This window comes from Microcaecilia unicolor, chromosome 11 (genome assembly GCF_901765095.1).
Source record: "Microcaecilia unicolor chromosome 11, aMicUni1.1, whole genome shotgun sequence".
NCBI classification, from domain to species: domain Eukaryota; kingdom Metazoa; phylum Chordata; class Amphibia; order Gymnophiona; family Siphonopidae; genus Microcaecilia; species Microcaecilia unicolor.
In genome coordinates, this window is record NC_044041.1 from 59,520,552 (window position 1) to 59,536,449 (window position 15,898).

Consider the following 15,898-nt stretch of genomic DNA (forward strand, 5'->3'; position numbering starts at 1 on the left):
GATATGCCCCTGGTATGAATGCTCTTACAGGGTGGTGTGATTTTTACCCAAGCATCCTCTGCAGTGCAGGGGGGGGGGGGGTGCCAGAGAAGCAGGGGGCCCAGAGAGCTACGATGTATCATCTGAGATGCATACCCCCTGCTCTGGGGTTCTTTATGTTTGGGAGCCATCCGTTTAAACATCTGTCACTAGTGAGATGATTACAAATACTTGTTCTTGTTTCAAGACTTTTAAAAAGTTAAAACAGAAACTTGAACTGTTGCCAAGCAGTTTATTGTATTTAACACCTTGCAATTACTTAAAATGGAAGTCAGTGTTGTACGGGTTTCAGTTTCTGGCACTGGGCTGAACATTTCCTAGCATGTAACATTTGCTCAAGGCCAGTCTTGCTCTCATGACTGTAAAAAGAGTAAAAACCCCTTATTTACAATGGCCAGAACAGAGAGCACATGGGACAAGACTGACTTTGAGATGCCAAGACTTCCATTTGTTAATATGAAGCTTTGTTATAACAGGTGTCTTGTATGGATCAGATGAAAGACTTTATTAGGGTAACCAAGTGGCTCCATTCATTTGGGAAAAGCTGAGACAGATCATGCATGAGAAGTCCCAGCATGCTGCTCAGAGCTGGAACAAGCAGCAGGGAGCAGCAGCAGTCCATTTATTTAATTTGGCTGTTAGTGCTTGGTATCCCTACCAGCAAAGTAAAAGGGAAGATGGGCCTGAGCCCAAATTTTGGGAGCCGGTTATTAAAGTATCCATAGAGGGGGGGCTACTTTAACAACCGGCTCCCAAAAGTCTTAAAAACGTAACAAACGGCTCTCATGAGCTGCTGCGAGCCAGCTCCAGCACATCACTGGATGTGCATTTGTATGAAACATTTCCCATGATGTTTCATGTAGTTTTAACTCTGAAATGGTAGGGAAAACCCTGAAATTTTGGTTTATTGTTCATGTCAGAAACCGTTTGCATTCTTCATGAACAGTGCAGACTCTTTGCAAAAAAGTGTGAACTCTTTACAAACAGTATACATTGAGAGGCATAATCGAACAGGGCGCCCAAGTTTTCCTGAGGGCGTCCCCGCAGGACGTCCCCGTGAAGGGGCAGGGAAACCCGTATTATCGAAACAAGATGGGCGTCCATCTTTCGTTTCGATAATACGGTCGGGGATGCCCAAATCTCAACATTTAGGTCGACCTTAGAGATGGTCATCCCCGGTTTTCGGAGATAATGGAAACCGAGGACACCCATCTCAAAAATGACCAAATCCAAGCCATTTGGTCATGGGAGGAGCCAGAATTCGTAGTGCACTGGTCCGCCTCACATGCCAGGACACCAACCGGGCACTCTAGGGGGCACTGCAGTGGACTTCACAAATTGCTCTCAGGTGCATAGCTCCCTTACCTTTGGTGCTGAGCCCCCCAAAACCCACTCCCCACAACTGCACACCACTACTATAACCCTAAGGGGTGAAGGGGGCACCTAGATGTGGGTACAGTGGGTTTCGGGTGGGATTTGAAGGGCTTACATTTACCAGCACAAGTATAACAGAAAAGGGGGGGGGGATAGGCCTGGGTCCGCCTGCCTGAAGTGCACTGCACCCGCTAAAACTGCTCTAGGGACCGGCAGACTGCTGTCATGGAACTGGGTATGACATTTGAGGCTGGCAAAAAAAATTATTTTTATTTTTTTTTATGGTGGGAGGGGGTTGGTGACCACTGAGGGAGTAAGGGGAGGTCTTCCCTGATTCCCTCCGGTGGTCATCTGGTCAATTCAGGCACCTTTTTGAGGCTTGTTCGTGAAAACAAATGGACCAAGTAAAGTCGACCAAATGCTCGTCAGGGACGCCCTTCTTTTTTCCATTATCGGCCGAGGACGCCCCCGTGACGGACTGCAGTTGAGGGCGCCCAAAATCGGCTTTCGATTATGCCGATTTGGGTGACCCTGAGAGAAGGATGCCCATCTCCTGATTTGTGTCGAAAGATGGGCACCCTTCTCTTTCGAAAATGCCCCTGATAGTTTCCCAGTAGCATGCACAGTGCACTATAGTCATGCATGAGCACTATTTGCTCACATTCAAACAGTGCATGCATCATTGGAAAACAGTACAATCTCTCTGCAAAGAGTGTGTGCTCTTGCTTACATTGCCTCCAAAACAAAAAAAAAAACAAAGGAAGCAAAACCAAATGAAATTTCCTGTGAATAACACAGGAAACTAAACAAAATGAAAAACTGTGGGCTGAGCACCCCTAGTGGTCACTCCTCGAGGAGAGTATTCTAGAAAGAATGGTTCCATCCGCTCTAGACTTGCCTCTGGACTGGCAGGAGCCAAGGTCATAGCAAAGAACATAAAGGTTTTTCTGCCCAGTGAACCACAGAAAGATGCTTCTTACTCAGCTGGATCTGTCAGCAACAAATGGGGAAAACATTTTCTGAGAGGGAGAACTGGGGTGAATGTTACAAACCTCACAGAATGTCTGAAGCTAATCATTGTCTTAATTTTCTTCTTCAGGTTCAGTACCAGCTCTTGTTTATGATGATATTTGTGTTGGGCATTGGAGGAGGCTTCCATTATGGCTTCCAGATTTCAGTGGTGAATGCCCCTTCACCAGTAAGTGGAAGTATTCCTAACCTGCTGCTACAGTCCATAGGGAAGGGAGGGGAGAGCCAGAGATCCAATAGGGTCTTGTGGTCCTTATTTGTACGTGCTGAGCCCATATTCCTGGTTCCTTTGTGGCATTTCCCCCTCCAGACTAGGCAGGATGAAGCATGAAGAGAATGGTTGCTGAACACTAGAACCAGGGGCATAGCTAGACAACAGATTTTGGGTGGGCCTAGACAAGAAGTGGGTGGGCACCAAGTATTCTCCACTTCACCCACCATGAAAAAAAAATCTCAGCTGGCGGGAAAACGCTTCTTTCCACCTTAGCAGTCTGCAGCATGCACGCGCTGAAAACTGAGCATGCGCAGGTGCTGGTATTGTGAAGAATAGCGTTTTTGTTACCATCAGGGGGAAATCTTCAGCTGGCGGAGCTTGGGATCCCCATCTGCTACCGCTAATATGTGTGCTACTGTTGGATGGGCCTGATCCCTAATTAGGTGGGCCCCGGCCCACCCAGGCCCACCTGTGGCTACTCCACTGACTAGAACAGTGACCCTGAGGGTAGAGGCAGGAGATGAGGAGGGCTAGGAATGAAACTTTGAACTTCTAACTCTGAAAGATTGTCTCTCCAGCCCTGGGAGGGTACACAAGAAAAAAAAATCTCAGAGTTGCTGAGATTTTATGGAAAAGTTTGATAGAGTGTAAAAGTCTATGACTGTGCCCCTAGTCAAGCGAGCACAGCAAACAAACAGGAGGAATCTCTACGCATACAGTACAAGGATAAAAAAGTAGAGGTTGACCATGGGACAATCTAACAGAGAAGATGGTGCTTTAAAAGATGCTTTATTCGCTGCTTGGACACAAGGGACCTGACATGGTCCGTGTTTTGGCATTGAAAAACGCCTGCCTCAGGGGTCACAATATGATTCTAAAAAACATACATAAACAAATATAGGAAGCAAATTATGTATTCATACACATACTACAAAATACATACATATAAAGTAAAAATGGGCAATTCTAATAAAATCAAGGACTGGCTAATAAACACACTTGAAAATATAAGATCCATAAAGGATACATTAAAGCAATACATCATAAATATGTAGATATTGTAGATATATATATATATATTGGATTTGTATCCCACATTTTTCCACCTCTTTGCAGACTCAATGTGGCTTACAGAGTAGTTGTTGATACATAAAGAATAGCATAATCGAGAGTTAACAATTGGATATAAGAAGCAAAACAGTATTGATAATAAGTACAGGTGCCATAAAGGTAATGTGGTCGAGATTTAAACAAGCAGATATAAGCGAAACATTGCTGATAATGGTAAACATTGATAATGGGTAGGCAGAGATGTCATGGAATATAACATGATCGAAGTTCAAATAACCAGATATAGACAAATACATTCCTGGTAGTAAGCAGGTTGTGATGTATTACATTGGTAGTAGCTGATCTTATTGGTATGCCTTGTTGAATAGGTGGGTCTTCAGGGATTTGCGGAAGTTAGTTAGTTCATAAGTAGTTTTTAAGATGCGTGGCAGTGCGTTCCATAGCTGTGTACTCAGGTAAGAGAAACAAAAAAATAAGAGACAACGATTTAGCCATCCATAGACAAACCAACTCAATAAAAATAATAATATCATATGATGAAGGACTGAATAAACAAAACACCCATACTGCAAAAGAATATGCCCATCAGACAATGTGTACTCGAGTAGTGTTGTATATGTGACTAAAGAGTGTTGGTTACATAGAAAGTAAAGGAAAAAAGGGGGGAAAGGAAATAAAGAGAAAAAATATATATAATAGCACCATGTCCCAATGGAAGGAAAACACAAGAGGCACCCATTAATGAATGAATGAATGAAAGAAACACACCTAATAAAGTAAATAAAGTCAAGTGAGAAGGAAGGGAAGCACAACATAAAGAACGAGATACCAAAAAACTAATGTCACTTACCAGAAAGGATAAATAAAGTAAAAAAGCAATCAGCTCTATGAAAAGAAAAAAACGAGCAAGAGAAAAAAATGTCAAAACGTTACATGAACATGCTGTTCTATTTGGCTAAGAGTAAAAAATTAAAAAATACTAAAGGGAAAAAGGTACCGGAAAATCTTGGGCTAAAAAAACGTCTTGAGAGACAACTCCGGGTCTGAGGACTGCATGCATGAAGGAATGAAAAAGGTCAAATGATTTGGCTCGACGAAGTGCTGGAACCTAAAACAATATAATTTAAAAAAAAGGAAGAGGGAATCGTATGTTGGCTATAGATGTGTTTGAAGGAATGCCTGTGACTAAATGCTTATTAAGCAATTAATTCGCATGTGCATCATGGGCATCATTATAAACAACTAGTAAAAATGGCCCGTTTCTCACACAAATGAAACGGGCGCTAGCAAGGTTATCATATAATGGCGATAATGTTTTTAAGGGAACCATTAGGAGAAATGTTCTGTCATGATAAGAAATAATTGGGAAGGGTGTATAATGAGTAATATGCTCCAGGGGTATGAGATACGGATTATTTTATCTATGTATTTTTTTATTTTAATCTTTCTTTTTTTGTGATTTTTATTTATAGTATTTTTTAAAAGATAAAGAGTACGCAGACTCCATCCATGTCCAGCATTTCTCCTCTCTTCCCTCCCCTCAATCCATGTCCAGTATTTCTCCTCTCTTCCCTCCCTCCATCCAAGTGCATCTCCTTCCTGACTTCTCTCCCCTCCATCCATCCATGTCCAGCAACTCTCCATTCTCCCCTGCCCTCTCCACCATCCACCCATATCCAGCAAATTTGCTCTCCCCTGCCCCCTCCATCCATCTATGTCCAGCAATTCTCCTCTCTCCCCTGCCCTCCCCTCCTGTCTTGTCCAGCAATCTCTTCTCCCCCTGCCCTCCTCTCCAATTCCAGCCATTTCTTCTCTCCCCCCGCCCTCCCATCCATGTCCAGTGATTCTCCCTGCCCTCCGTCAGCTCCCTGACAGCCCTCCTCTCTGTTCCTTTGCCCCCCCCCCATGTGTTTAACCATTTTACTTTCAGGTGCAGCGACGGCAGTGAAGAGGACAACACAGCTTCTCCCTTCCCTCACACAGTGTCCCGCCCTTGCGGAAACAGGAAATGCATCATCGCAGAAGGCAGGACACTGTGTGAGGGAAGGGAGAAGCTGGAGGCGAGCCCGCTGTGTTGTCCTCTTCACTGCCATCACTGTGCCTGAAAGTAAAAGGGTTAAACACCGCAAAGGGGGGAGGAACGGAGAGGAGGGCTGTCGATCAGGGAGCTGAGGGCGGGAAGGAGCGGAGGGACCATCTGAGAGCTGCCTGGTTGCAGTGCTGCTGCACCAGGCAGCCCTGCGCTTGTGGGGGCAGCAGCCAGGGGAAGGTCACAGTTGGGCTCCTCCCCAAGCCTCTTATACGGGGCGCCTATGACTGTCCTCCCATCCCATCCATGTCCATCAATTCTCCTCTGCCCTGCCCTTCCTCCCTCCCTCCCCTCGATGCCCCGCGATTCTCTCCTCCTGACATCATCTCGCCTCCAGCGTTCCCTTCCCCCTCATTGTTCCACCCTCTGATGCCATTACATTTTGACACGAGGGCGGGGCAATGAGTGGGAATGGATGTTACGAACCCAGGCATCCAGACGTAGAATGTTGGAGGTGTAAATTATTATATAGGATATGTATTATATTTGCATATTCAGCAGTGCTTGTTATATATATATATATATATATATATATATATATATATAGGGCCAGATTCAGTAAAGGGTGCCTAAAGTTAGGTGTCATTATAATCCGCGTTAACATAGTATTCTGGAAATGGTGCTTCATGCAGAGCACCCTTTACAGAATACTGGCCTAGCGTGCTTCCCACGGCTAACTGTGGGCACAAAGCCTGCCAAAAGCTGGTATAAATGCTTGTGCCATGCTGATGGCAGTTGGTGCGCAAATCCAAGTAGTCTACAACATCATAGCTAATTTCTGAGAATGCCCTTGACCTGGCCATGCCCCACCCATGCGCTATAAAATCTAGGAGCACGTGTTATAGAATAGGGTGTAGGACAGAAACTCCTAATTAGTGCCAATTAACTCCAATAATCGATTGCTAGCACCTAACTAATTACCTTATGCACACATCTGTGATCCACGCCCAACAGAATCTGGGGGGTAGTGCAGCTGATTATAGGAACAATTTGAAATGTTTAGACGTTTCCAATTATTCCTAAGACCTTTTACTGAAAATTGACTGCTTCATGTCTGCTGTTTCCTTTCTAGTACATAAAGAGCTTCATCAATGAGACCTGGCAGACTCGGTACCATTCTTACATCAGTGAGAATACCCTCACTCTACTGTGGTCGTCAATCGTGTCCATCTACAGTATAGGAGGGGTCATAGGGGCCCTTGGAGCAGGCTATGTATCTGGAAAATATGGAAAGTACGTCTGTTTTAGAACACTGCATCTCAAAAAGGACATAGTGCAACTAGAAAAGGTTCAGAGAAGGGCGGCGGGCAATAATGATAATAAAGAGGAAGTCACACTTCACTTGTAAAACAAGGCTACACAGGTTAGAGCTCTTCAGCTTGGAGGAAATACAACTGAGAGGGGAGATAATAGAGGTTTAAAATCATGAGTGAATAGATGATAGAAGCAAGGCATTAGACATTCAGAGGCCCAGGGCAGAAACCAGGGAGGGGCCTTGAAAGCTGGTCTTCAGCCTATGTCTCCTTCAGCTTGAGGCAGGCTTGAGGCCCCCTATGGTATGGGGGCTCAGGGCAATTACCTTGTTTGCCATCCTCTAATGCCAGCCCTCGATAGACATTTATACAATCATGAGTGGGTTGGAACGGTTAAATAGGGAACAGTTGTTTATTCTGTCAAACACCACAAAAACAACAGGACACTCCATGAAACTAATAATCAGCAGATTGAAAACAAATCATAGAAATTATTTTTTTATTCAGCGTATAATTAAGCTGTGGAACCAGTTACCAGGATATATGGTCAGGACAACCAACATAGCAGGATTCCAAAGAGGCTTGGCCAAGTTTCTGGATGAAAAATTCATTAAAAATTATTAGCAGATGGACTGGGGAGAGCCATTGCTCATCACTGAGAATGAACTATGGCAAACAGTCTACTTTTTGGGATCTGCCAGGTACTCGTGACCCAGACTGGCCACTATCAATTAGGATGCTGAACTCAATGGACCTTGTTTAACTCAGCACAGCTTTCCTTATGTTATCCTATATAATAATTCTCACCTCCAACGTTCTGAGGTTGCCTGGGACCGTGGTTTCCGGTGGAGGTGGTAAGCTTCATGGAGTAGATCAGTGACGTCACACGACCCAGGCAGGGGGAGGAGTAACAGCCAGGGGGAGTAGTTGGCAGCAGCAAACAGCGACCCACGCACGGGGAGGAGTAGCAGCCAGGGGGAGGAGTAGGGAAACACGCGGAGCATGTTTCCCTACACCTCCCCCTGCCTAGGAATCGCAGCACATTGGCTGCCAACCTCCCGAAGCAGACGCGCCCTCAAAAAACCGCCGCCACCCTCCCTCTCCTCTCCAAGTCCGGATTTGGACTGTCGGAGAGGACGAAGAGGGAGGGCAGCGAGATGGCGAGCAAGCACCTCCAGTGACTGTCCAACGGCTGAAGGCTCAGGCCGGGGGTCGGGGTCCAGTAGTAGCCAGTTGGAGGAGGGGGGAGGGAAACAGCTGCCAGTCCCATTCCAGTGCTGCAGTTATCACCGTTCAATCAAAACAAAGCCAGCAAACCTATCACAAGCTGCAGGACGTTCAATACACAGCAGTGGAACTGAACAAAGCAAGTCTATGGTAAGCAAAGAAGCCCACTGGTTAATCTCTCATTCCACTCCCCTACGCAGCCGTCATTCGTATACACAAAAAAAAACCCGAAACCTAGGAGCTGCTGCAACTGGGAGTGAAGGGGGGAAGGAAACCCTGCAACTGGGGAAAAAGGGAGGGGGGAGGGGACCCTGGGAATGGGAAAAAAGGAAGAAGGGAGGGAGGGGCACCCTGCAACAGGGAAAAAGGGGAGGGGGGACCCTGCAATTTGGAGGAAGGAAGGGAGGCAGGGACTGGGGGGGGGGGAGCTCTGCAAATGGGAGACACCTCTGCAAATGGGAGAGGGCTGCATTTCCATAAAAATTTTAATTGTGATTAATTGCATGATTAAAGGTATGTTATTTAATTATTTTTTTTTTTACTACTGCAGCTCCTTGTGACTCTGGGAAAGTCACTTAGGGCTCCTTCTATAAAGTGGCACTACTGATTTGCATGCACTGAATGCGAAGGAGCCCATAGGAATTGAATGCTAATTGGTAGTGCCACTTTGTAAAAGGAGCCCTTAACCCTCCATTGCCCAGAGAGTCACAAGCCCCCTTGTTTACAAGCCATGCTAGTGGCTGCCGATGTGCTAATGCCAACACAGCTTATTCACTTTGAATGGGATGTGTCAACATTGCCCCACAGCTTTGTAAACAGAGGTGAAGGAGTTGCAGTGGGAACAAAAATAAATAAATAACATACCGTTAATTGCACAATTAATCTTGCAATTAATCATGATTATTTATTTATTTATTTATTTATTAATCATTCATTCTTATAATCCCACAATTATCTGAAAAAACATGTTTCAGTTCAATGGAGCTTACAATTAACAATGAAGAAAATTACAATTGTGTTTTAGAGATGGAGTGAAGGAGTAGTCTAATGGTTTGAGCACCAGTTGTAACATCCAGAGGTGGCCAGTTCAAATCCCACTGCTGCTCCTTGAGGCTTATTTTCAAAGCACTTAGCCTCCCAAAGTTCCATAGAAACATATGGAACTTAGCCTCCCAAAGTGCTTTGAAAATATGCCTCCTTGTGATCTTGGGCAAGTCACTTAACCCTCTATTGCCTCAGGCACAAAATTAGATTGTGAGCCCTTCCAGAGACAAGAAAATACCCAGTGAATGTAACTCACCTTGAGCTACTACTGAAAAAGGTGGTAGATGCTGATTCATTAATTATATCATTTCTTGAATAGGTAGGTTTTTAGTTCTTTCCTGAAATGAAGGTAGTTTGTAATAGTTCTTATTTCCATGGGAATTGAATTCCACCATTTAGAACCCAAATAACTGAATCCAGCAGTATAGACTGACTTATAAATTACATTTTTACAATTGGATAGATGATGAAGTAAGTAATCTCTGGTTCCTGGTATCACATTACAAATTTTAATCAAAATGCAGTCCTAAAAAAATTAAAGAATAAAAAGTAATGAAAAGGCAAGAGCTACAAAATACAAACTTTACAAAAATATACAAGTTAAAGAATATAAACAGCATGCAGAATAGCTATAAACAGCCTACTTCAGAAATGCAGCCCTAAGGTAAGGTATACACATATGAGTTTGTCTTGGGCAGACTGGATGGCATGCAGGTCTTTTTCTGCCGTCATCTACTATGTTACTATGTTACATACTTTCCCCTGGATAGATGGTCATGAAACAGGTACAGTGCCTATCACTGTCAAAGCATTTCTGTGAAGGTAATGATCTATAAATCAGAGAAACAAATATCAATATGTAAAACCCTTGTTAGCCTTTTCCATTCCCACTTTGTCCTTCTGGTGACTGCTGGTGAGAGGATTCAGGTTAATCTCTTGCTAGCTCTATGGACTCCTTCCTCATTACAGTTCCCTGACCTTCAGCCAAGGGAATTTCGGAAGAAATAGGAAGCTAAATTGAGTATTTAACTGGAAAAATATTTTAAACATTCATTTGCCATTACAGGAAGAAATGTCAACTGTGGAATACTCTGATCCTAATGGGAGCTGCTCTGCTCAGTGGCCTCAGCAGAGAGGCTGGCTCTTTTGAGATGATTATGGTTGGACGCTTTCTCCTTGGATTCAGTTCAGGTAAACCAGCTTCACCCCTAGTCAGCTACACTCTCCAGTAGAGATGCTCACAGCAATTTTGGTGTAAGGTTGAGGCAATGATCTTAATTCACTCCAAATCTTTTTGGCCTTGAGAGGGTGAAAAGTAGTGTACTAGGCTGCGCATTTGTTTGCTATTCTCTAAACATCTTACAAAATATTATAGAAAAATTGGACAGGAATCAGAGAATTAAAAGTCTTTTATTACTCACCCAGCAGCATAGCGTCAAATATCAGTGGCAAGTTATAACAAACTTGCAAAATCTAACATCAGTACTTCTGGTAATTATAAGTAATAAGACTAATTATATAAAGAAAAGAAAAAGGAGGAGGGAAAGTTTATTTCTCATACAAAGGTCACAGAACAGAGTGAAAGAAAGAAAGAAAGAAAGAAAGAAAGAAAGAAAGAAAGAAAGAAAGAAAGAAAGAAAGAAAGAAAGAAAGAAAGAAAGATTCTTAGATATAGAGAATTAGTTTTTACGAAAGGGGGAGAGCACCCCCTTCGGGAAAAAATAGGCGATGGGACGGATCTGAAACTCTCTTTCCAAGCATGACTAGTTTTTCAGAGTTTCTTGTCTGCAGCATGGTTTTATAGGCTGTGGTGAGCATCCGCCTCTCCTCTACCCTGGACCAATCATAGGTGCTGCATATGTGCTGGAGACTTGTAATTGGGTCTTTCATATGGGCTGGAGGCTTGTAATTGGTGTACTTGCCATACCTCTTCTCAGTAAATTACATTTGTAACAAGTTATACCAGGTAGCTGAGTTGCCCTAGCAACAGGAGGCACCATCAGAGTTTGTGACCAGCCAGAAATTCCTGCATGTGGCTGATAGTAAAGAAAGATGGGGCCTGGGAAATAGTGCAGCACACCTGAAGTACAACATTATAGCTAAAACTTATAGACAGTAGTAAAGAGAACCTGAATAGAAAACATCAAGAAGAAAGTGTTTGCCGAAAAGAAAAGTATAAAAAAAGAGATTTGGAGACAACATAGCTACTTCATTAATGCCCACAAACACCTCCTCACCTCAAAGGTTCTCTTCCTGGATCATAAATCACTTTGTTCAGGTATTTCATTGTATCTGTCTGACATGCTTAACCTTGCTCTTTCTTTACGTGCAACACGTTCACACTATATGAATCAACTGGTCCTGCCTTCCACCTTTCTGCCTTATATTGAGTGCCCAAAACATTACCATTTGTACCTGGATCCTCTTCCTCCCCCTGAGTTGCACAGTGAATTGAATTGGGCTAAATTTAATACCTGGCTGAAAGTTTCTTTCTTCACATTGGCATATGGAACCGGGTCAGTCTGGCCAGTGGGGTCTCTTCTCGTCCCATCTAACTATTCCTTACACTGCCACACGAACCCTTAGATCCCTGACAGACAACAGGTTAGTGATTCCTCCTCTCGCTAGGGCTAGATGGGAATCTACACGGAATTCGGCTTTCTTCTATTTGTCTCCCTCTCTTTGGAATGGCCTTCCAAAAGAGATCAGACTTGAGAAATCCTACTTTCATTTTCGGAAACTTTTGAAAACCTTCTACTTTATCGAGTATGTAGAACAGAATTTAGAATAATGGAAGAAAGGTTATAAATGGGCATCTGTAATATATATTAAATCAAAACTGTATTATTTGTCTGTGTAGATTATATTATGTATTTCATTATGTATTATGTATTTAATTTTGTATTTGCAGTGTTCTCCTGTATACTAATCATGAGTTATACTGTTTTCATCTTATGTAGCTAGTTTGTGGGTTTGCTGTGCTTTCCTGTAATGATTGGAGTTCTAATGTTTGTCCAATTTGTACTTATTGTATTGCTTCTTTTTATAAATTGTAAACCATTCTGTCTTGCAGTAGCAATAAGATACGGTATATAAATTGACGTAAATAAATAACAAAATAAAAAAATAAATCTTGTTCCCTTGCTACCCTTCTCTTCCATCTTTGTTCTTTAGTCATTGTATTTCTTTTATAATATTTGTTCTTGTAAACTACTTTGTTATGTTATACAGCTTGAAGACCAGTCTATCAAGAAATAAAACTAAATTAATCTAAAGCCAAAACTAAATGAATCTAAATGTAGGCACCAAAGGAAATATTCTATAAATGGCACCTGAAAAATCGGAGCCAAAAAAACCACACACTTAGCGTGAGTCTATAAACAATGCCTAAAGTTAGGCGTAGTTTATAGAATACATTCACGTGCCAGTCTTGCACCAAAAATGTAGACAAACCTATTTAGGCCATCCAAAAGCAGGCCTAAATACCTGTCCCTAAGTTAGGTGCTGTATTTTATAATAGTTGTTAAATCGCAAGAGGACTGTGAAAAATTACAAGAGGACCTTACAAGACTGGGAGTCTGGGCGTCTAAAGGGCGTTTAATGTGAGCAAGTGCAAAGTGATGCATGTGAGAAAGAGGAACCCGAATTATAGCTACATAATGCAAGGTTACACGTTAGGAGTCACCGACCAAGAAAGGGATCTAGGCGTCGTTGTTGATGATACGTTGAAACCCTCTGCTCAGTGTGCTGTGGCGGCTAAGAAAGCAAATACAATGTTAGGTATTATTAGGAAAGGAATGGGAAACAAAAATGCCTTTATATCAGTCCATGGTGCAACCACACCTTGAATATTGTGTTCAATTCTGGTCACTGCATCTCAAAAAAGATATAGTGGCATTAGAAAAGGTACAGAGAAGGGCGACGAAAATGATAAAAGGGATGGGACAACTTCCCTATGAGTAAAGGCTGAAGTGGCTAGGGCTTTTCAGCTTAGAGAAAAGACAGCTGAGGGGAGATATGATAGAGGTCTATAAAATAATGAGTGGAGTGGAACAGGTAGACTTGAATCGTTTGTTTACTCTTTCCAAAAAAACTAGAACTAGGACATGCGATGAAGCTACAAAGTAGTAAATTTAAAATGAATTGGAGAAAATATTTCTTCACTCAACGTGTAATTAAACTCTTGAATTAATTGCCAGAGAAAGTGGTAAAGACGGTTAGCTTAGCGGGGTTTTAAAAAGTTTTGGATGGCTTCCTAAAGGAAAAGTCCATAGACCATTATTAAAATGACTTGGGGAAAATCCACCAGAATAGAACGCAATACTCAAGGTGAGGTCGCACCATGGAGCGAAACAGAGTCATAATATTCTCGGTCTTATTTTCAATCCCTTTCCTAATAAGTCCTATCATACTATTTGCTTTTTTTTGGCTGCTGCCACACACTAGGCAGAAAATTTCAGTGTATAGTCTACAATGACACCTAAATCTTTTTCTTGAGTGCTGACTCCTAAGGTAGACCCTAGCATCAGGTAATTATGATTCGGATTATTCTTCTCAATGTGCATCACTTTGCATGTGTCCACATTAAATTTCATCTGCCATATGGATGCCCAGTCTTCCAATTTCCTAAGGTCTTCCTGCAATTTTTCACAATCCACGTATGTTTTGACAACTTTGAATAGTTTTGTGTCATCTGCAATTGTAATCACCTCACTTGTCATTCCATTTTCCAGATCATTTATAAATATGTTAAATAGCACCGGTCCCAGAACAGTTCCCTGCAGCACTCTACTGTTCACCCTCCTCCACCAATTTCTGTCCAATAACCAATTCCTAAACCACAGGACATAGCCTCCTATACCATGAGTTTTTAATTTTCTCAGGAGTCTCTCATGAGGAACTTTGTCAAAAGCTTTCTGAAAATCTAGCTACACTACATCAACCAGCTCACCTACAGCAACAGGTTTATTTACGCCGTCAAAGAAATGAAGCAAATTAGTGAGGCAAGACCTCTCCTGGCTGAACCCATGCTGACTCTTTCCCATTAAACCATGTTTGTCTATGTGTTCCATAATTTTATTCTTTATAGTAGTTTCCACTATTTTCCCCAGCACTGTAGTCAGGCTTACAGGTCTGTAATTTCCTGGATCAACCCTGGAACCATTTTTAAAAATTGGTGTTACATTGGCCACCCTCCAATCTTCAGGTGCTACAGATGATTTTAATGACAGGTTACAAATCACTAATAACAAATCAGTAATTTCATGTTTGAGTTCTTTCAGTACCCTGGGGTGGATGCCATATGGTCCAGGTGATTTGTCACTCTTTAACTTGACAATTTGGCTCAATACATCTTCCAGGTTCACCGAGATTTCTTTCAATTGTTCCGCATCATCACCCTTGAAAACCATTTCTGGTACATATCTTCTTCCGTAAAGACTGAAGCAAAGAATTCATTCAATCTCTCTGCTATGGCCTTGGCCTCCCTGAGTACCCCTTTTGCTCCTTCATGATCTAACAGTCCCATGGATTCCTTCACAGGCTTTCTGCTTCTGATGTTACTATGGTACTGATATTCAAAGTGATTTAAGTGGGCAGGAGCCTCTACTGGGACTCCCTAAAGATTATGTTTCAATAGTATCCTTCAAGGATACTCCACACTGAACCATGCGTTCCTGGGCCACTGTTGGCTTTCCTCTCCCCCCCCCCCCCCCCCCCCCCCCCCCATTTTGGTTTAAAAGCTGTTGTATCTCCTTTTTAAAACTTAGCACCAGCAGCCCGGTTCCATCCTGGTTAAGGTGAAATCCATCCTTTTGGAACAGGCTCCCCCTTCCCCAGAATGTTGTCCAGTTCCTTACAAATACCTCATCCTTGCACCATTGTCTCAACCACGCATTGAGACTGCAAAGCTCTACCTGCCTCTTGGGTCCTGCATATGGAACAGGGCCATCTCTGAAAATGCTACCCTGGAGGATCTGGACTTCAGCTTTCTACCTAAGATCCTAAATTAGGTTTCCAGAACCTTCCTTCCACATTTTCCTATGTCATTGGTACCCACATGTACCAAGACAGCAGGCTCCTCCCTAGCACTATCTAACATCTTATCTAGGTGACACATGGATGTGATCATGTGTGATGATCTTAAGGTGGCCAAACAGGTAGAAAAGGCAACGGTATAAGCTAGAAGGTTGCTTGGGTGCATAGGGAGAGGAATGGCCAGTAGGAACAGGAGGCGATGATGCCCTTGTATAAAATTCTGGTGAGACCTAATTTAGAATATCGTGTACAATTCTGGAGACCGCACCTTCAAAAAGATATAAACTGGATGGAGTTGGTCCATAGGGCGGCTGCTAAAATGCTCGTGGTCTAACTATTTCAGAACTGCCAGACAGGCCCAACTACGTAAGAGCCTGCATTTCCATTAGACTTCTAGTTATTATGAAATGTGAGACAAACCCAGCTGGCAGTTGATTCTGCCATCACAAACCTGGTCATGTGAATTCCTACAGTTTGTTAATAACAGGTCATCTCACAATTCATATTAATCTCTTGCCATAA

At 42.8% G+C, this 15,898-nt stretch overlaps 1 protein-coding gene across 3 annotated transcripts in view; it reads left to right on the top strand.

The window, feature by feature from the left end:
- The window catches only part of LOC115480337 (solute carrier family 2, facilitated glucose transporter member 11-like), a 59,694-nt gene that overhangs the window by 11,042 nt on the left and 32,754 nt on the right, over window positions 1-15,898 (top strand). For all 3 annotated transcript variants that reach the window (XM_030218951.1, XM_030218952.1, XM_030218950.1), the window contains 3 exons: window positions 2,513-2,611; window positions 6,889-7,049; window positions 10,407-10,531. In XM_030218951.1, coding sequence (XP_030074811.1) covers window positions 2,513-2,611; window positions 6,889-7,049; window positions 10,407-10,531 — 385 coding nt within the window. The remainder of the gene's footprint in view (window positions 1-2,512; window positions 2,612-6,888; window positions 7,050-10,406; window positions 10,532-15,898) is intronic.